This window comes from Hemiscyllium ocellatum, chromosome 19 (assembly GCF_020745735.1).
Source record: "Hemiscyllium ocellatum isolate sHemOce1 chromosome 19, sHemOce1.pat.X.cur, whole genome shotgun sequence".
In the NCBI taxonomy this organism is placed as follows: domain Eukaryota; kingdom Metazoa; phylum Chordata; class Chondrichthyes; order Orectolobiformes; family Hemiscylliidae; genus Hemiscyllium; species Hemiscyllium ocellatum.
Window position 1 is genome coordinate 29,061,083 of NC_083419.1, and position 20,870 is coordinate 29,081,952.

Below are 20,870 nucleotides of genomic sequence, written 5' to 3' on the forward strand. Positions count from 1 at the left end.
TATTGCTGCCTCTATGTTTCATTTTGTTTACTAGCAAGGGGCGAAATTTATATCTCTTCAATGAAAAGGGATAAAATTCTACTTGATGGCAGAGAAAGTAGTCAAGAGACCTTACAAACAAAGCTGATCTGGATTAAAATAAAGGCAGCAGTGAGGTCAGTCACTCATTTCTTGATGCTTTCTCACACATTGCTTCCACAAGAAGGCAATGGGTTGCCTCTTTAATAGTTATGATGAGGCAGTGCCAGTGTTGGACTGGAGTGGACAGTTAAAAATCACACAAAACCAAGATATACTCCAACAGGTTTATTTGGAAATACAAGCTATCAGAGCGCTGCTCCTTCATCAGGCAGCTAGTGCAGTAGGATCATAGGACACAGAATTTATAGTAAAAGATCAAAGTGTCATCTAACTGATGCAGAATATTGAACAAACCTAGATTGCTGTTAAGTGATCAGTGTACCTAGAAAGTCCAAGGCTTTCCGTTCCCCAGGCCAGCTTCTAACATTCAGATTCCTAATCATCAAGTAATTTGCACCCAGACTATAGACTCCTTGTGTTAAACCCTCACTGCCACACACCTGCTTGAGATGAAACTTGTTTCCTACATTATTACAAAGAAAACACTTCAATAATATTCCAAAGGTTTAAAAGTGATTTGAGAGTCTATTGTTTGTGAAGGATTCAATATAAATATACATTGGTCACCCTTGAAATAAAGCATCAGGTTGAATGTATTTTGAATAAAAGATAAAGGCACTTTTTAAAATCTAGGCCAGCTTTGATTACCTTCTGATGAAGCTGAAGTTGTTCAAACTCTTCTTTTTGAAGGCATCTGTTACCATTGAGCTTATTTGAAGTAAAACAAATAAGCAAGTCCCAATGTTCAGTTCCTATAAAAGAATAAGAATCAGTCTCAACCCTGAAACAAAATTCCTACTACACTGAAGAAACAACTGGCACAAAATTTGTGGGCAGCATCAATCAATCAATTCACTATTTATTAAACTTATACCTGTTTATGACATTTATGAACTTCTCATCATGAGTCATGTTTATTTGAGAGGACTGGGGACTCGTGCAAATAGTTACATCTCCATATTAAAGCATCTTTACTGAGACATGTAAAGCCCAATTTTAACTCTGAAAATAATTGGGTCTTTAGTGAGTTAAAATCAGACTCATGCTTCAAAGCCAGAACATTGAATAGCAATGTCAAAACATGTAGGACAGTGAAATAAAATGAGAGAAAGAAAGATTGGACTAGAGAGAAAGAGATCGATAAGACAGAACACACGAACAAAGATCATTTTTAAAATTATCACAAGCCTCCAGCCATAATTGAAAATTGAAGAAATGTGACATTCTTTTTTTAAGAGTAAAAGTTTGGTTCCAGATAGACTGTTTGATAGTAGTGAAAAGTTACCAATCAAATAAAAATAAAAATACCTCAGATGCTGTAGATCTGAAATGAAAACAAAAAATGCTGGAGAAACTCAGCAGGTCTGGGAGCATCAGTGGAAAGAGAAAAAAAGTTAATATTTCACATCTGATATGACTTTTCTTCTGAATATTTTTAAGCATTTCCAAAGAATCATATTTTGGAAGTTCATGTGCACCTCGTCAACAGCATTCCCTACATCAACCCTTTCTGTTATTTCTTCAAAAAGCTCCTGCAGATTAGTTAGGCATAATTTTCCTGTAACAAATCCTCACTGATATTTCTGAATCAACCCACATTTTTCCACATTTATATCAATTCTCAAGATTTGTGCAAAGATTTGTAGCTCAAGTGCTGGTTGTCATGGTTGTGGGTATGTTCGCTGAACTGGAAAGTTGATTTGCAGACGTTTCATTCACGGTCTGGGTGACATCTACAGTGCTTTGGAGCCTCATGTGAAGCACTGCTGTACTGTGTCTTCTGGAATTTATTTGGTTTAGTTCCTGCTGCTTCCGGTTGTTGGTTCCAGTTGTTTGTTGGAGTGGCCGGTATATTGGGTCCAGGTCAATGTGCTTGTTTATGGAGTCTGTGGCTGAGTGCCATGCTTCTAGAAATTCTCTGTATGTCCTATGTTTAGGTTGTCCTATGATCGTTGTGTGTCCCAGATGAATTTGTGGTCCTTGTCATCTGCGTGACCGGCTACTAGGGACAGCTGGCCATGGCGTTTAGTAGCTAGTTTTTGTTCATTGGTGCGGATTGCTAGTTGCCCATTTGCAAAGACTGCATGAAGCACTATATAGGGCAAACTGGCAGACAACTAGCAATTCACATCCACAAACACCGGGCAACTAGCCACTAAATGCCACGACCAGCTGTCCCTAGTAGCCACACACACAGATGACAAGGACCATAAATTTGACTGGGACAACACAACGATCATAGGACAAGCTAAACATAGGACAGCCAGAGAATTTCTAGAATAATGGCACTCAGCCATAGACTCTATCAACAAGCACATTGACCTAGACCCAATTTACCGGCCACTGCAACAAACAACTGGAACCGGCAAAAATGGATCCAAATAAATTCAAGAAGACACAGTACAGCAGTGCTTCACAGGAGGCTCAAAACACTGAAGATGTCACCTAGACACGGGATGAAATGTTTGTAAATCAACTTCCCAGCTCAGCGAACATGCCCACACCTATGACAACTATTAATTCCGTCCCATTTCCAAAAGACTGTTTCCAGAAGTTTCCTCACCATCGTGGTTAAACTGACTGGCTTATAATTGCTGGACTTATTCTTACAATCTTTCTTGAACATGGCCATAATGTTTGTTATTGTCCAATCCTTCAGCAGAAACCCCACATCCAAAGAAAATTGAAAGATAAGTGCCTTGATGCTTCGACAATTTCCAGTCTCACTTCCCATAATATTCGTGAACGCTTCCAGCACCAACGCCTTTTCAACTTTAACTACTGACAGCCTTATACAATACATCCTCCTTGTTAATGTTAAACCCTTATAGTGACTGAGTTTCATCCTCTGTTAATGCATCTGCCTCATTGGTAATGACAGATGCAAAGTATTCATTTAAGACTTTTTGCAAGTCTCTTGCCTCGATGTGTAAATGCTATTTTTCAACCTTAATCAGCTCAATTCCTTTTACTATTCTTTTACTATTGATGTGCTATAGAACCCTTATGTTAGCTACATCCTACCTTGTCATCCAAGGAGCTCTGGACATTTTGTCTAACTTTTCTCTTTTGAGGGAACATACCTTGTCTGTGCCCAACCAATTTCCTGCTTGTCTCTAACTTTCAGTCTCTCTGGATGTACTAATCAAGTAATCATCTGCCTCATGGATTTACTTCAGTGACTCTAGCCGCTGCTCAAGCTCCAGTTTAAGCAGCTGCCTTCACTTTCTTCATCTGTGTAAAAAGTGTCCGTGACTCCCCACATGCCACAGGGCAGGAATTCCTCTAGTCTGATCTGTCCTGCTATTACCTTAACGTTATACATGATTTTACTTAAAATCTAGTTGCTTTTACTTACTTCAAACTTATTATTGCGTTACCAACTATAAACTAGAGATTAATAGAAAATAGAAATTTCTCTGCTATACTCACAAACTCATAAGCCTGTATATTCCTACTTTCCATGTGCTAGTTTAGAAATATATGTTTTCAACATTATTGGAGTTTAAACAGTCACCAATCTACAGCAGCCCATGTGGCTGTGGTAATTCATTGAGATTCTGCCTTGCTCCATATTTGTTGAGTGGCTTTCCTCAAGCTACAAGGCAAACTTATCAGTGATGGAGACAAGTCTTTGAGTTTACATTGAGACAGAATACTTGAAACTAAGTGAGTGCACTCAAGCTTAAAAATGTTTTGCTGGAAAAGCGCAGCAGGTCAGGCAGCATCAAAGGAACAGGAGAATCGACGTTTCGGGCATAAGCCCTTCTTCAGAAATTCCTGAAGAAGGGCATATGCCCGAAATGGTGATTCTCCTGTTCCTTTGATGCTGCCTGACCTGCTGCGCTTTTCCAGCAACACATTTTTAAGCTCTGATCTCCAGCATCTGCAGTCCTCACTTTCTCCGAGTGCACTCAAGCCACATAGAAGCTAACCATTCATTCGGACTCCGAATAGCAGATCTGACTGTTGCATGGGAGTTTTGGGGAGACTCTCTACTGTTGAAAATACTTAGAACAATACACTGCAAACTAATGTTGCCCCCACTAACAGTCATGCTTACCAATCACAACATTCACATACATCTCATGGAGAAGGTGATCAGATATTAATTAACAAATAATGGTGAGTTGCATGCTTCAGTTTTGGCATCATCACTTTTTAATATTTACATTAGTGGCATCAAAATTACCTGCTAACGGAGATTTCAAAGCATAACTGATCTTGTGATAACTATCTAAGTGCAAAAACTATGTCCATCTGAGTGTATTCATACAATCATAAATCATTGCAGATTACTATAAACGGTGATGGCTTCAGTCAAATCCTCAGATTTATTACTTGAATAACCACTATGCACAAAGTCACTTGAACGCCATTTTCTATAGTAAGGAAGGAATAGCACAAAGACATCCCAATTGTTTTCACATGGTTCTTGGACATTGGATCATACATTGTCAAGGTCTGGTGAAAACTGTAGTCAAAATAAGGCTAAAAGCCCCAAGCTAATTCACAAATTAATTGAGAATTACTAGTGAGCAGATGGTCACAATGTAATGGTCACAACCTGCAGCCAACCAGCTTGGCTCTGCTTTTCTGACTGATTATTGCTCAGTTTGGCTAGGAAGGAATATATACATACTGCAGATGGGCAACTGAGTCACCACATAAGAATCTTCACATAAGTGTAGAAGCCAATGTTGACACGTTGGCTCCCATCTTCATGTCTTATTGTCATCTTTCAGAAGCAAATTGGCGATATTTGAAGCATTTAACTGGCCTCAGAAAACTCAGGTCTGCCTATAAATGGAAATCGCCGAAAGCTTCCAAGTTGTTACCTTAAAGACAAATCCTTTTGGGTATAAGCCAAAACCATCACATCAACACAACCTGTAAAAAGAACCAGGACCAGATAAGGGAACCTGATCACCCAGCCTAACCATATCACACATAATATAGCTCATTGAAAACTGTGTCAGAACTTTATATTAATGCTGTGACTGTACGTAAGTGCAGAGATGTCAGTTAGGCCAGATGGCTAGGGTGTGATGCAGAATGGTGCCAATAGCCTTATTTTAATCACTATACAATTCATTCAGGCTTCGCTTTGCTTCACTCGTGTGTCTCTCAAGCTATGGGTATTCAAACTGTCTCTCACTCTCTTTCTAAAGAAGAGATGCCTTTAATCCTTAGAACTATGGCTAGATAATGAAGTGAAGAGACTACTCAAATTATAATACATCTTTGTTTCATACATTGTTTCACTCCATTGAAGAATAGCTAGCTGCCAGATTCCATAATGTGGATGATGATTTGGGAGTTAACTTTTCATGGTTTCATGGTTTTCATACAAAAGAAGATGGGGTTGATTACTTACTGCAACCTGGGGCAGCATAACTCTAGGATACCTGCAGTCACAGGAAAGAGTAAAAAATGAGGTCTGCAGATGCTGGAGATCACAGCTGCAAATGTGTTGCTGGTCAAAGCACAGCAGGTTAGGCAGCATCTCAGGAATAGAGAATTAACAAGATTAAATTGAGAAAAACAGAAGTCGTTTTTATGAACCAACTTCTTCCAGTCTGACTTTTGTGTCTAGTCGCAGCAATACAATTGGATGTATTTTAAACCACAATAATTCAGTGACACCACAAAAACAGAGCTGGGAAATGGAGGATGTTGGAAATAGTAAATTGTTTGAAATGTTAAGCTACAAATGACAACATTCCAAATTCAGCAGTGGGACAGATCTGCTGTAGACTGGAACATATTAATAAATCTCTGTTGCAAGGTCAAAACTAGCATCAAGTCTTGCAACATATAGATAAAGGTATCTGTTCTGTGCACAAGCTATGGTGAACCCACTTTAAATAATCAGTTTACATTTTCACGATATTTATTGAAGGGAAATTATTCCACCTATTTACTTCTGAGATGCATCATTATTTTTGTATTTCCTAATGTTTTTCAATAGGTGATATACTAGCTGTTTTAACAAGTGCCAAACTGCATAGATAAGAAGTTTAACCAAGTCAGCTGTGGTTAAGTTGGTATCACTCTAAACCTGAGCCAGAAGAGTGTGGGTTTCCTCCGGGTGCTCCAGTTTCCTCCCACAGTCCAAAGATGTGCGGGTCAGGTGAATTGGCCATGCTAAATTGCCCGTAGTGTTAGGTAAGGGGTATATGTAGGGGTATGGGTGGGTTGCGCTTCGGCGGGTCAGTGTGGACTTGTTGGGCCGAAGGGCCTGTTTCCACACTGTAAGTAATCTAATCTAATCTTAAGTCATGTTGCAGAATTGTTGTCTAAGGAACACTGAAACAGAAAGTAAAGGCAGTAATGGCCATTTGGCCCATTGCAGCCGCTCCAGTATTCAACATGGCCGATCCTTTAACTCAATGCCATACTCCGGCTGTCATCTTGACTCCCTCCAAATCTAGAAATCTATTTCTTTCCAAAGTATATTCAATGACTTCACTTCCAAAGCATTCCATGGTGGAGAATTCCATAGTTCACCACCCTCTGAGTGAAAACAACTTTCTTCATCTCAGTCCAAAATAGCCTACTTTGTATATGGAGATTGTAAGTCCTTGTTCTGTACCATGCGGGTCAGGGAAACAATTTCCCTGAATCGAGTCGGTCCAGCCCTGTCAGAATCTTACATGTTTCAATGGGACTCATTGTCATTCTCCTAAACTTCTCTGATTACAAGCCCAGTCGCCTTAACCTCTCCTTATACCATAAACCTGCCACCCGAGGAATCAGGCTTATGAGCCTTTGCTGTGCTGCTTCTGGGACAAATATATCTTTTCTTAGATAGGGAGACCAAAACAGCACACAATTCTTCTTGTTCCTGTACTCAAACCCTCTAGCAATAAAGGCTAATTGCTATGAAGATTGTCAATATGCTAAACTCAAACTTGATTGGAGTTTGTTATTTTTTGGGGTATAATTTGAACTGATTGGCCTAATTCGAATTTGTTTTGTTGTCTTCGGGCAACCAGCTAATCTAGTTGTTCCACCAAATGTTACATTATATCTTGCTCAGATGACTTGGTGCTGTGTCAGGAACTGCCAAGCCACTGGCAACTGCAGACTGCCTGGAGAATAGCTCTCTTAATGGTAAATTTATCGATCCATAACCAGTGAAACAGAAATCCCTGAGAAAAAAATAGAAGACCAAGGAAGATATAAGAGAAGATTCAACATTTGGCCAGTTTTGAAAATTTTAATTTTTGGTAAATCCTAATTGGGGGTTTTATCGGACTAGTATTATAGAAGGGAAGGTAAAAGATAGGTTGGAGGAAGGAGCTGTAAATAGTGGTTTGTTAATTATTCTCTGTTATACTTTAAGAAATAAAGTTGTTAATTTAATAGTTGTTGGCCTCTCAAATTTTCACAGATTACTGTGTTGCTAGTTTAAATTAAGCAAGAGGGTTTACCCTGTCATAATGCAACATATCATTTGCCTTTCTTACTGCTTGGTGCACCTGCTTACCTTCAGTGACTGGCATACAAAGAGACACAGCCTTTTAAATATCAACCGTTTCCAATCTCACTCTATTACAAAACCATGCCATTTTGATTTTCTACTGAAGTGGACAACATCACATTTATCTGCATTTTACTACATGTGCCATGTATTTGTCCAATTCAACTTAATTAAGTCACCCTGAAGTCTCTTTATGTCTTCTTCACCACTCATAACCCCACCCATTATTTTCTCACTCTCAATTCCTTCATTAAATCATATCGTGAATAGCTTAGGCCCAAGTATTGACCCTCCTTTACCCCACTTGTCAAAGAAATAACTGTGCAGGGGCTGGTATCACATCACCAAGTCCCCCTTTATTTACACATGGAAAGTCCATGACACTGATCCAGCTCCCTCAGAGCCAGCTCCCACAGTGAACTACTATTCTAATCTGTCAGCCATGGCTCCCTGATTGAAGCAGATTTGCAGCCCCAATCAGGGAACTCATATTCTATGACCATGTTACAATCACTGCAGTCACTACCTTCCACTCCAAAGTGTTTTATTCCTACTCTCGACTTCTTGGCTGTTCACCAATTCTCAATCTGTGCCGCAAATGTGTTGCTGGTCAAAGCACAGCAGGTTAGGCAGCATTTGACCAGCAACACATTTGCAGCTGTGATCTCCAGCATCTGCAGACCTCATTTTTTACTCAATCTGTGCCAGCAAGTAACCACTAATCTCATATCTTTGATTTTGCACATATCGTCTTAGATTAGATTAGATTCCCTACAGTGTGGAAACAGGCCCTTTGGCTCAACCAGTCCACACCAATCCTCCGAACAGTAACCCACCCAGACCTATTTCCCACTGACTGATGCACCTAACACTAGGTGCAATTTAGCATGGCCAATTCACCTGACCTACACATCTTTGGACTGTGGGAGGAAACCGGAGCATCCAGATGAAACCCACGCACCCAGACTGTGCAAACTCCACACAGACAGTCGCCCAAGGCTGGAATCGAATCTGGGACCCTGGTGCTATGAGGCAACAGTGCTAACCACTGAGCCACCATGCCGCCCCAGGATTTCATCAAAAGCTTTTGGAAAATTCAAGTGTACCACATCTTCCTCAGCTATTCTATGAGTAACACCCTCAAAAAAAGACTTCAGTAGATTTCTTAAACATGAATTTGCTTTCACAATTCATGCAGACTTTTTGCAATAAGGTCAGTAATTTTCAAGTTGCTTTTACCACATCCTTTACAACAGACACTTGCCTTTTCCCTACTACTGATATAAGGAAATGGTGAAAGAGTGGGTTGGAGATTGTAGAGTGGGGTGCATTGGTAGGAAGGGAAAGGGGTCAGTTACAATGCAGGGACTGGCTTCCAGAGGCACTCCCCTCCCCACCTGGATGTAGTTAATTGGCTCAGATTGTCTGATGAGCCCACCACCCAGGAGATAGATTGTTGGAAAACCTAGTTTTACTAATCTTTGGGTTATAGCCCAACAGGTTTACTTGAAAATGCAAGCTTTTCAACACCCGTCAAACACCAGCACCTCCACATCATAGTTTTACAATGTTTACTTGGCAGCCTTAAGAATGTGGGAAAGGCATCCTGCACCTATCACTGATTTCCACTGGGCTCAGGGATAAAGAGGTTATCGGTTGACTCACTAATAATCCTAACTGATATCCCACTGCTGGTAGACTTGAATCTCACAGCAGCCCCTTTGTCTTAACCAGAAGAGGTTTTGCCAATACGACGATCCTAATGTAGAACCACTCCCGTGATTAAATGATCCCTGATGCTATGGGTCTGCCTTCAACAGGCTAGATTAAGTCCTGTTTCTCATCTTTCCTCTCATATGGTTTTAAAATTTCCTGTGAGACTACTTTGAAGATGACCAGTGAGATGTCCTCGGAGTCTCGGTCAATGTTTATCTCTCAATCAATATCACACAAAACAAAAAGTGGTCAAGAACACTTTGGAAACCTAGCTACTACATTTCTTCCATTACAATTGTGACTCCAATTCAAAATAGTTTCTTTAGCTGTCACTTACATTGCAACAACCGATTGTCATGAAAATCATTGTACAAGTCCTCCTTTATTTTGTTTAAATATGCAAAGTAATTGCGAATAGATAAGGCATTCATTGAACGTGTATTCATAAGGCAGGAGTTTGCTGGTTCAGCTGGCTGGATGGTTGATTTGCGATGCACAGCAATTCCAACGGCAAGATTCCAATCCCTGTACCAGCTGAGGTCAGCATTAAGGTCCTACCTTCTCAACCTTACTCCTTGCCTGAGGCATGGTGACCCTCAAGTTAAACTCACCACCAATTGTCTCTTCCTTTCTGTCATGCAACAGCTTATCACTGAGGCTATGGGGACTTTATCTATTCCTAACCATATAGTTATTAATTTTTTGCTGGCATGTTAGGTGAGACATCCCATGTATAAAAACAATACCAATTCAAACCAAATGAAAGCAAGTTAAAAAAACATAGAATGGAAGAGGAATCTATAGTTAATTTGTTTATCAGGAAACTAGGAAGGTCACCACTAAACCTCCAACATGTGAGTATCAAAAAATTATTTTAATTGTCCACCTATCCACAGTACCTTAGTAGGTAGGGTGAAAGATGCTTTAATGTATCAGTAACCTGCTTTGGAGTAAGTGTGTTGTTGTGGATTTAGATAATGAGTTGTAGATGTGAAGCACAGCTCCTGTATTAGCCTGGAAGGATCCTGCTACATCAGTGATCAATACAACTCTAAGCTCACAGCTATTGGCAAGTTCGTTCCACTCCTGGCAATGGATTGTAAGTCACTGCAGGACTACACGTAATTCCATTTGGTGTTCTTCAAATGCAGTTTCCTTAGGTTACAATTCTCAGTCAGATAGACAAACTGTTCTCCTGTGCACGGGAAAGGGACAATATACTCATGTGTTAATGTAGCATCCTTGGTGCATGCCTCCAGTCACCCTCATCTACCTCCAATTACTACAGATAGGAAGCTATACCCCAGAGGAATATTCATAATCACACACAAATGAACTCAAGATCAGATTCAGTTGTACAGTAGTCAAATAAATGATGCACAGCGATTGCGCATTGTGTCTAACAACACCAAAATAATCCAGAAACAGATTGGTTAATAAATACAACAAGAAAGATAATGTATGTTTTAATAATGAAGGTTTAACAAGACTTCCCTTACAGCACTCATTTGATATTGGTATTTAGCATTTCAGCTATTACACAGCATCCCCTTTCATTTGGATTTTTAAAGGAGACTTGCACACAATTTGAGCATCAACTGTATCAGAATTGCAGTAACATTCGAAGTGCACATTCTAGTAACCAGATTGATCCCTAATGAGCATGCATCATGCAGCTAGTTTATCTTAACAAGGATTTCATGGGTCAAAGCCCAGTTTCAGTTTCCTCCATATAATCATGTAGCAGTTTGGCATTTTGTAAACATTTTGATTGCAACAGGATTCCTCAAACTGAAATTATGTAAAATATTTGGGATGGAGAGGCAGAGACAAAACTATGGATTGTGCAGAGATAATGTGTAGCATCTCTTCTTGAGGGAGGTGTTTAGGGTTGGAAGATTAATGTGTAGGTTTTCTTCAGGTCATTGACCTTTTCCCTACCTGGTTCTGGATTGTTGGGTGTTGCAAACAGCATAGGTTTTGTATTTGCTATTGTCCAGACTTGCTGCTATGTGATGAGCAGCATGTCCATTTGTTGTGTACAGTTCGGCCTCTTTTCCCAAACATATTAATCACTTAATCATCAAAACTAGTAGTTCTCACCTGGGAAGCCTTCCTGCCAGAAGGTCTACCACAACTTGCCAGCAATGTTCAAGTGCTAACTCCTGGCACACTCTCCCTCCAGACTCTCGGTAATGATCAGAAACCGTAGCTAGTTAGTTTCTCCAACAACATTTTAATCGCTGTTTCTTTGGAAGGGATTGTCACTAAGCCACACAATACCATTTATTTCTTTTTAAATCATATTAAGACAAGGTAATAGTGAATGGTTTTCCAAAGCTTCAGTGAAGTCATTGGCAATGCAGTTAAATATAAGGATAAAGCTACATGGACTCAATGTGCTGAGGTTTGTCCTTATTTCTAAGGCTGTTGAAATGAAACTTTGATTTTTTTTTATTAGCTTTTGTAGCAGATGTGTTCAGGTAGATGCAAGTATTCGAGCTAAATACAAACTCTAGATTAGATTACCTACTATGTGGAAACAGGCCCTTCGGCCCAACAAGTCCACACCAACTCTCCGAAGAGTAACCCACCCAGACCCATTTCAATCTGACTAATGCACCTACTACTATGGGGCAATTTAGTATGGCCAATCTACCTAACTTGCACATCTTTGGACTGTGCGAGGAAGCTGGAGCACCTAGAGGAAACCCACACAGACACAAAGAGAATGTGCAAACTCCACAGAGACAATTGCCTGAGGCTGGAATTGAACCTGGAACTCTGAAGCTGTAGTGGCTAACCACTGAGCCACCATGCCTAGATACAAATTCCTTTTTACTGCTCCTAAACTAACATTCAGGGACCAATGCATATTACACATAGATTCTCTAGATTATTGCAAAATTCCTAAAATCCAACTTTATAATCATTTGTTTTTTCTTTCCTAAACAGTAAATACATAATAAGCTTTTACTGGTTTCAAACAGACTCCTTGCTCTTTGGTAATTAGGCATTAACAACATTTACTATACAATCAATCAAGCTAGACCGAGGAAAAACGTCAATTATTCTGACTGAGAAGGATTATAAGGAGCCCCTAAAGTCCTAAAATATACAGACATTACAATCAGTGTATAGTATAAAACATCTGGTTGTCATTTACAAACAGCACTAGCAATCCCGTTTAGGAAACAGTTGAATTTCACTGGCACAGAAACCAGACACAACTCTCTCTGTTGAGACCATTTATGGCTGAAAGGAAATTCTTTGGAAAAAAGGTCATCAGAAAGATCTAAATACTTTATATAAAGAGACCTGTCAATGAGCAGTATTCAAAAGAAGCACAGTTTGCTCTAGGTAAAGAAAAGGTGAATACTTTTACAGAGTTAAAACTCAGAAGTAAAACAAACATTTCCACTGCAGGAATGTTTTCTACTATTTTCCCATGAAGCAAAATAACCCACTCTGCAAGTTATGATGGAGATGGGAGCTTGGGACAGAGTGGGATGGGGAATCTTACAGTAATGTTCTTATTTGGTGTTAAGCATGAAGTGGTACAATAAGTGATAATTATCAGAACAGAACAATTTTGACCCTATTAAAACTACTGTATTTTGTAGAATAGCCAATTTAAATATTGTCATTAACAAATTATTATGAAGGCAGTTTCCATAGGCTGTAAAGAAATGTGATGATATATAGCAAGAGAAACAAAAGTTTAATTTATTTGTTTGGCAGATGTGCTAAAACTAATTTTCATAAGACATTTTACAGGGTACATCTTACTTAACTCGACATCCTAAGATATTTCTTATGATGAGCCAAAAGAAATGCTTGAAGCTTGACAGAGAATTGAAGGAAAATTAATTCTCTATTTTAAAGTTACTCTATTTAAATTACTGGTCATTCAAATTTTTCAGATAAAGATCATTTTGTGCTCATGGGACAGCTATGTTGTGCTGAGTGCTTGATCGTTGAAATTTTCTGGCCAGTCATCAATGTTGATTTAATACGTTTTAGGCATCTGAACCAGGTTCACCTCCACAATTCTAACTTATCCCTGGTCTCTGTTGGCTGCTTTTACATTAAAATTGATATATAAAGTTTGTATTCATTTATTGTTATATTTCTTTGACAGAACATGTTACTGAGCAAGAAATCAGTATATGAAACATGTTACAAACAACCATTACTATACTAGTTTGCAGCACGTTGTGTGTATTTTCCTATATCAAAAGTAGTTTAATTTCTGTAACAAATCTGTCTGATAAGCAATTCCATAACATATCTTCAAAATAAATGGAACTTCTTCCCTTTTCCTAATTCTGATGTGAGATTGGTAAGTTTGTGTGAGCAAACCTAAAACCACAACACATTACATTTCTCTCATTATTTTATGTAGCAGCTTGAATAACATTTGATAATATATCTAGTGTTGTTTCCTTAGCCAAATTTAGGATTTCTAGCCAAGTTGAATCAAGTCACTTGAGATTAAATAATGCAAGAAAAGACATAGTAATGCATGCAGTACACAAGCCATTAAAAGGAAGAAGCTAAATGACCATGCTGCTGTCTAAAGAGTTTATAAATGAATGCTGGACTTCTCAATTTGTGACACAAAGGAGATAACATACTTCAAACCATCTACAGGCCAATGCAGTGAACACCTTATAAAATCTATAGGGCAGGAACAAAGATCAAATGAAAGGAAGTGAATCTTGAGAAAGCTTCCTTTACAATATTTAAGATCAAGTTTGTACACAGGTGGTTCACTATGACTCCCACACAGACCCAGCTCCTCCCATCCCAGACCCTTGCTAAGAGATATATTTCAGTCTCAAATGGTTCCGCTGTCTAATTTTAATTCAGAATTTCAACTTGCTCTAATTCTCTTCCCTTTGGCCTCCAGCCACTAGTCTCTTCTCCCACTCACAGCTCTCTTCTCTGGCCTGCTTGTTATCTTTTCCCATTTCCCTGCATTTGGAAATCAGCAGTCTACTTTTAGCTCACAGTACTTGGTCCTCCAGCTGCCCAACCAATCATGATATTTTAGTCTTTGGCAATCTGACCTCTAGCATCTACCCACTCCTGGCCTCATTTCTCCTAAATGTCCTAGCTCTGTTCTGGCTTCTCACAAAGCTCATCCACATCACTTGTTTACAGACAAGCTGTGAAATGATTTCAGCAATTTCAAAGTGAAGTATAGCACTGGTTTCTAGGTGCTTAGATCAAAAAGAAAGGGCAAATGAAGAGTAGAGTACTGTTACTATATCAGTTAATTATAATAGGGGCATAGGACAGCCTGAAAAACCTTTGGGTCACACCTCCATTTCTCAATCTGTCTACAGTTCTGCTCTCATGTTGTTTGACTGCTAGTAAGTATATTAGAAACCTTATTAATGTTTATGAAACAAAAGAAATTTCAAACTGCCGTAAGAGAGATGAAAATAGTAATGAGGCATAGGAGTGTGAAAGGATAGGAATAGAACTACCAGTTCTTTGCAGAAAGTGCATTGGTGGGAACTATGACTAAAGTACAACAGGGAGAAAAACAAATAGGAGAATAACTTTGTGATTTTAATTAGAGAAGTGTGAAAGTGATGGGGCAGAATAGGGAAAGGATGGATTGCGCAAGAGTGAGGATCTGATAGGAAATGTTGAAGTGATGGAAAGAGGACTGTGATGATACATGTGAGCAACATGGAACAATGTGGTGAGGTATGCGAGTGAATAGATCAATGGATGGAGTATGATGAAACATATAAGTGCATCAAGGGCCAGAGTATGAACAAGTGAGCCAATAGGAGGGACAATAAATTGGGTGCGTAAGATAATGAGGCTGAAGAGAATTAGCGAAGTTTGACAGAGATGGAAAGAGGAAAAGCATTAACGTCATTGAAAATCAAAGGGAAATAACTAACATAGGAGCATTTAAGCATCATAGTTCATACAATCTTACAGGACAGAAGGAGGCCATTCAACCCACTGTGCCTGTACCAGCTCCCAAAAGACCTACCCAGATGGTCCCACTCTCCAGTTATATCTCCATTGACCTTGAAATTCATACCTTTCAAATATATATCCAACTCTGTTTTGAAACCTCCCATGGAATCTGCTTCCACCACTCTCCCAAGTGGCACATTCCAAATTCTAACAACTTTTTCAGTAAGTGAGTAAGAATAAAGTAAGCAAAAGTGCATGAGGCATGGCCAATGCTGTAAAACAGGAGGGAGAATAATGGAAGACAGCATGAGAATCAAAGGTATGGGGAGGAAAAGAAATAGAAAAGTCAATGGGGGTGGGGTGAACTGTAAAAATGAGGAGATAAAGAACAGAACAGCAAACAGAAAATAAACCAAATTGGAAAATAATACGGGGTCCCCAATTTACAAACATGCAACTTACAAACGCTCATACTTGTTAATGCAATCTCATTGAGGAATGTAATTTTTAAAAACTTGACAATGTTAACATTTCCTGTCTTGGTGAAAAGCTCTTTTATATTGTCCTGCATTGTGTCCCAACTTCTACACAAATCAATGTGTGAACAGACTCCAGAATGCAAGTTATTAAAAAATGGCAGGATCTGGTCAAGATAGACTGAGAACAGCTACTTGAGAGTAAATCTACAGCAGAAAAATGGGAGGGGTTCAAAAGGCAGTGGGGAGAGTACAGGTCAAACATCTTCCCTTTAGGGAAAAAGTAGGAGCAACCAGCCCAGAGAACCGTGGATGTCTAAGAATATTCAGAATTGGATAAAAAGGAAAAGAGAGATTTATGACAGGTAAAAAAAGGAACAAAACAATGAAGACCCAAGAGGAGATACAGAAAATGTAGAGGGTGAGCTCAAGAAGGCAATGAGGAAAGCAAAGAGAAGTAATGAGAAAATGCTCATGGGCTTGATTAGGGGGAATCCCAAAGTATTCTGCAAGTTTATGAAGAGCAAGAGAATAACTAGGGAAAGAGGAGGGTCTATTAGGTTCAAAGGAGGGCATTGAAGCCGGAGGATATTAGTAGAGTGTTAAATGAGTACTTCACATCTATCGTTACTCAATACAACCCAGTAGAGAATTCGAGAAGTTGGACTGAAGTTCTTAAGCAGATTGATATAGGAAGCAGGGACGTACTGGAGGTTTTAGTGGATTTAAAAGTGGATAAGTCCCTAGGTCCAGATGAGTTGAAACCCAGGCTGTTATGAAAGGTGATGGGGTCCTGAACCAACTGTATAACTAATCTTTGGCTACAGGGGAGGTGCCAGAGGATTGGAGGCTGGCTAATGTGGTTCTACTTTACAGGAAGGGTGGTAGAGTTAAATCAGGAAACTATAGACCAGTGAGTCTAACCTCAGTAGTATAGAAACTATGGGAGAAAATAATGAAGGAGAAAATTAGTGCAATTAGAGAGGCAAGATTTGACAGAGATAAAGTTAAAAATCATCACAACACCAGGTTATATTCCAACAGGTTTATCTAGAAGTACCAACTTTCAGAGTGCAGCTTCCTCATTAGGTAACTAGCGAGAGTGCTCTGAAAGTTAGTACTTCCAAATAAACCTGTTGGACTTTAACCTGCTGCTGCGCGATTTTTAAATTTGTCCACCCCAGTCCAACACCGGCACCTGCACATCATTGATAGGGATAATCAACATGGTTTTATCAGGGGGTGGTCATGCCTAACGAATCTGGTGGATTTTTCTAGGAGGTGACCAAGTGTTTGGACAAGGTAGGGAAGTTGATGAAGTTTATATGGATCAGTGCTGGGTTCCTTATTGTTTGTGATCTACATAAATGATGTAGATGAGAAGGTGGGAGGAATGATAAGCAAGTTGGTAAATGGTACAAAAGTTGGCAGGTGATTGACAATATGGAGAAAGACATTAGGCTCCCAGGATGGACAAATTAGTAGTAGATGGAATTTAACTTTGATAAATGTGAGGTAATACATTTTGGAAGAGGGAACAAGACAAGAGAGTACTCAATGAATGGCAAAACACCAGAAAGCTCAAATGAACAGGGGGATCTCAGGATGCTTTAGGGTGCTTGTCCACAGATACCTGAAAGTGTTTGGACAGTTCTGCTGACAGCAAATAGAAATATGGAAGAAATTTGTACAAATGAGACATGGAGCAGGGAGATGGTAAAAAAAATGACGGAAGTGCTCATGTTCTGAAGTCGTTGAACTCAATGTTGCGCCCTGAAGGCTTTGAAGTGCTGAAATGAAAAATGAGGTGCTGTTCCTCCAGATTGCATTGACCTTTAGTAGAACACTGCAGCAAGGCTAGGAGCTGACCAATTTTCTCCTATACATGACCTCCGGGTGCTCCAGTTTCCTCCCATAGTCCAAAGATGTGCAGGTCCGATGAATTGGCCATGCTAAATTGCTCATAGTGTTAGGTGCATTAGTCAGAGGAAAATGGGTCTGGATGGGTTACTCTTCAGAGGGGTGGTGTGGACTGGTTGGGCCAAAGGGCCTGTTTCCACACTGTAGGGAATCTAATCTAATCTAATCTAATCATTAATATCTATTTTGCATACAGTGAATAGTTACAGTTTGGACTGCATTGCCTGAGTCTAGTTCAATTGAGGCATTTACGACAGCATTAGATTATCATTTGTATGCCAAGGCAAACAAGGCTATGGGCAACTTGCTGGAAAATGGCTTTATTACAGTTAGGTGGTTATTTTTCACTAGCACAGTCTTGATGGGCTGAAGGGCCTGTTTCTATGCTATAGACATCGATGACTCAATGACTCTACAAATAGGAACAGTATGAAGATTACGGGGGAATAGGTAGGGGAGTGACGTTGAGTTATAATGCTCATTCAGAAAAACCACTGCAGACATGATGGATTGAATAGCTTAATTCTGTACCGTAACAATTCTGTGATTTTGTGAATTGAATCAGTCTGCCGATGACCTTCCCAGCAGATCCTGAGCCACAGGTGTCAAAACAGAACACAGCAACTATGTAGCAAGCAGATGGACAATCCAAGGAAGATGGTACTTTGAGGCAGTACGACTTGTTTACAGCAAATTCTGAAATTTTGGAGCACAAAATAAAACTCCAAAATGAAGAATTTAAATAAAGCTTGTACTAAATATGAAGACAAAAAAAAAACTGAACAAGTAAAGAAAACTGCACGTGATAATTAAACAATAATAATATAACATCAAGAATATATTTCAGAGCATAGACATAATCGCAACCATATTCTTGAAGCAGCAAAGGAGACCCATGATACTCGAATTAAACAGGAGGAATGTGACTCTGTTTGTCACCTAGCTGAAACTTAAATATTAAAAACTCTACAGCCATGAAAGAAAATGGAAATCAAATTTCTGTGGTGTGTAATGGGTGATAAGTATAAAAGGAGAATGCCACTTTTAGTATGTTGCCTACAAAAAGAATAATTGTGTTTAGGTAATAGTTATTTTAGTCATTTATTACAGTAGAGGCCTTAAAGTAAGAAAGCTTCTAGGGTCATTCTTTCAGCTAATAAGTGGAAACTAAAATTTTATTTTTGATTATTGGTCTCTATGGGGATTTTAGAGGCCCAAAACACCAAGCTGTTCACTGTACTCCTAATGCAACTCTGGTCAGACAGGATGAAAATTAGGTCAAGGCTCAGACACAACAAAGCTCCACCATCCATGGCAGTATCTGCAGGACCACACAGAGACTAGAATTGTCCCCTTGCTTCAAGCTAATTCAGCGATGCAAGAGGGAGCAAGGTTGCTCATTCTTTCCTTAATGAAAAACGTAATCAGCAGCCTCTCCCAGAGATCTAAACCTGTAACATAGTGTGGATTGATGAAGATAGCAAAAATTGAATGGAAATTGGGAAAATGTCTGTGCTCTGTCCATGTCTGTGTGAGTTTTCTCTGGGTGGTCCGGTTTCTTCCCACATTCCACAGATGTGCAGGTTAGGTGGATTGGCCAAGCTAAATAACCCTGTAATGTTCAGGGATGTGCAGGCTAGGTGGAGTATTTATGGTAAATAGGAGGTTACGGGAATAAAGTGGAATGCCCTTCAGAGAGTCAGTACAGAATTGAAGGGCAAAATAGCCTCCATGGCAGTGATTCAATGGATTTTGTGAACATAAAATGTTTGGTCTCTTAAAAATACTCATGCAGATACGGTATGTTTTTTGTGTGACACAGAGGTGGGAGGTATGGTCAAACCTCATGTTTATGGTTCAGAAGCAAAATGGTAACCAGTTTTAACTTGAACAGCAAATAGTGGGATTTTATATTCTGATTTCCCTTTCGTTGCCTTGAAACTGAACATAATGCAACAACCTTTTTTATTCATTTCTATGTTATTATCAATCTTGCACATGTTTATTTACAATTTGCTCTACAACCAAAGAAAAATAGATTTCTTAATCTTAAATAGGTCGAGTCACAAGTCAATCAGTTTCCAAAATAATCATTACAAACATGTGTGGTGCATATGCGCCGGACTGAAAGCTTACAATATCCCATTTTCCAACCTTATTTTTATAGTTAAAATCACGAGAAAATGAGCTGAAGCAATTCGAAACTGGGAGACTAAAGTACCTCAATAAATAAAAATCTATTTCAATATAGTTAGAAACAAAAATTACATGTGTACAACTTTAAACAGAAAAATAAAAATGGAAAGACTGGATAGGAAACAATATTATAAATTGCTTACTGATATTTGTCTATCATTTCTTCTTACATTTTTCAGGAATTTCCTTTACTTTTTGAAGTGAATACCCACCCTCTTCCTCAATGAATTTTACTAATTAAAATTGGCAGGAATGAAAAATGGGATTTTTATTCCTACTTGTAATAAACAATATACTTTTAAAAGCAGCCAAATAAATTTCATCTCAAAAAACAGTCCCCGGTTGTTGAATTTATCGAGGCAGTGAGGGGGTGGGGTGCGGTTGTTGAAAAGGGTAGAGGATGGTTATGTTCTCCTAGTAAAATGCCTTTAATACTGTACTTCCAAAGCTCCATTACACATAGATCTTTCTTGATCATTTTGCAGGCTTTTATTAGTAGTTTGTCCACAATGTGAAATAACTACCATTTTGTTCAGATGTACCTAATACAATGTTAATTTTTATTTTCTCCGCTACTCCATCGTAGCTGGAAGTAAGAACAAGAATAACTCATATGGAACACAGTTTATAGTCCTGTGATTACACTGGCATTCTGCAGTCAGACCGTCTGCTTTTTGCCCCACACTTGCTTTTATCTTTAGTACATGGTATTTAAACATAAGTGCTTGCTTACTTTGAAAGATAGCAAAATAAAAAATTGAAGCTATGGATACTTCAGTATTTATAGCTTTACAAAAATGCTGGTTATGAAGCTTGGTCTGCAGCCAGTAAACATTTCTGAGCAACATTCTGGATGGGCTTGGGGCTTGAGGCCTTTGGGACATATGTAACTGCAGCAAAGAATGCACTCTAAGTATGTTCATGTGAAAAGAAAATGTTTGCTCTGCCAACATAAACATTTAGTTGAGAGAATGCACTTTACTGAATTA

General features: G+C 39.0%; 1 protein-coding gene across 1 annotated transcript in view; it reads right to left on the reverse strand.

Moving 5' to 3' along the window:
* The window catches only part of cped1 (cadherin-like and PC-esterase domain containing 1), a 216,443-nt gene that overhangs the window by 165,894 nt on the left and 29,679 nt on the right, over window positions 1-20,870 (reverse strand). The window contains exon 3 of the mRNA XM_060839791.1: window positions 790-893. Coding sequence (XP_060695774.1) covers window positions 790-893 — 104 coding nt within the window. The remainder of the gene's footprint in view (window positions 1-789; window positions 894-20,870) is intronic.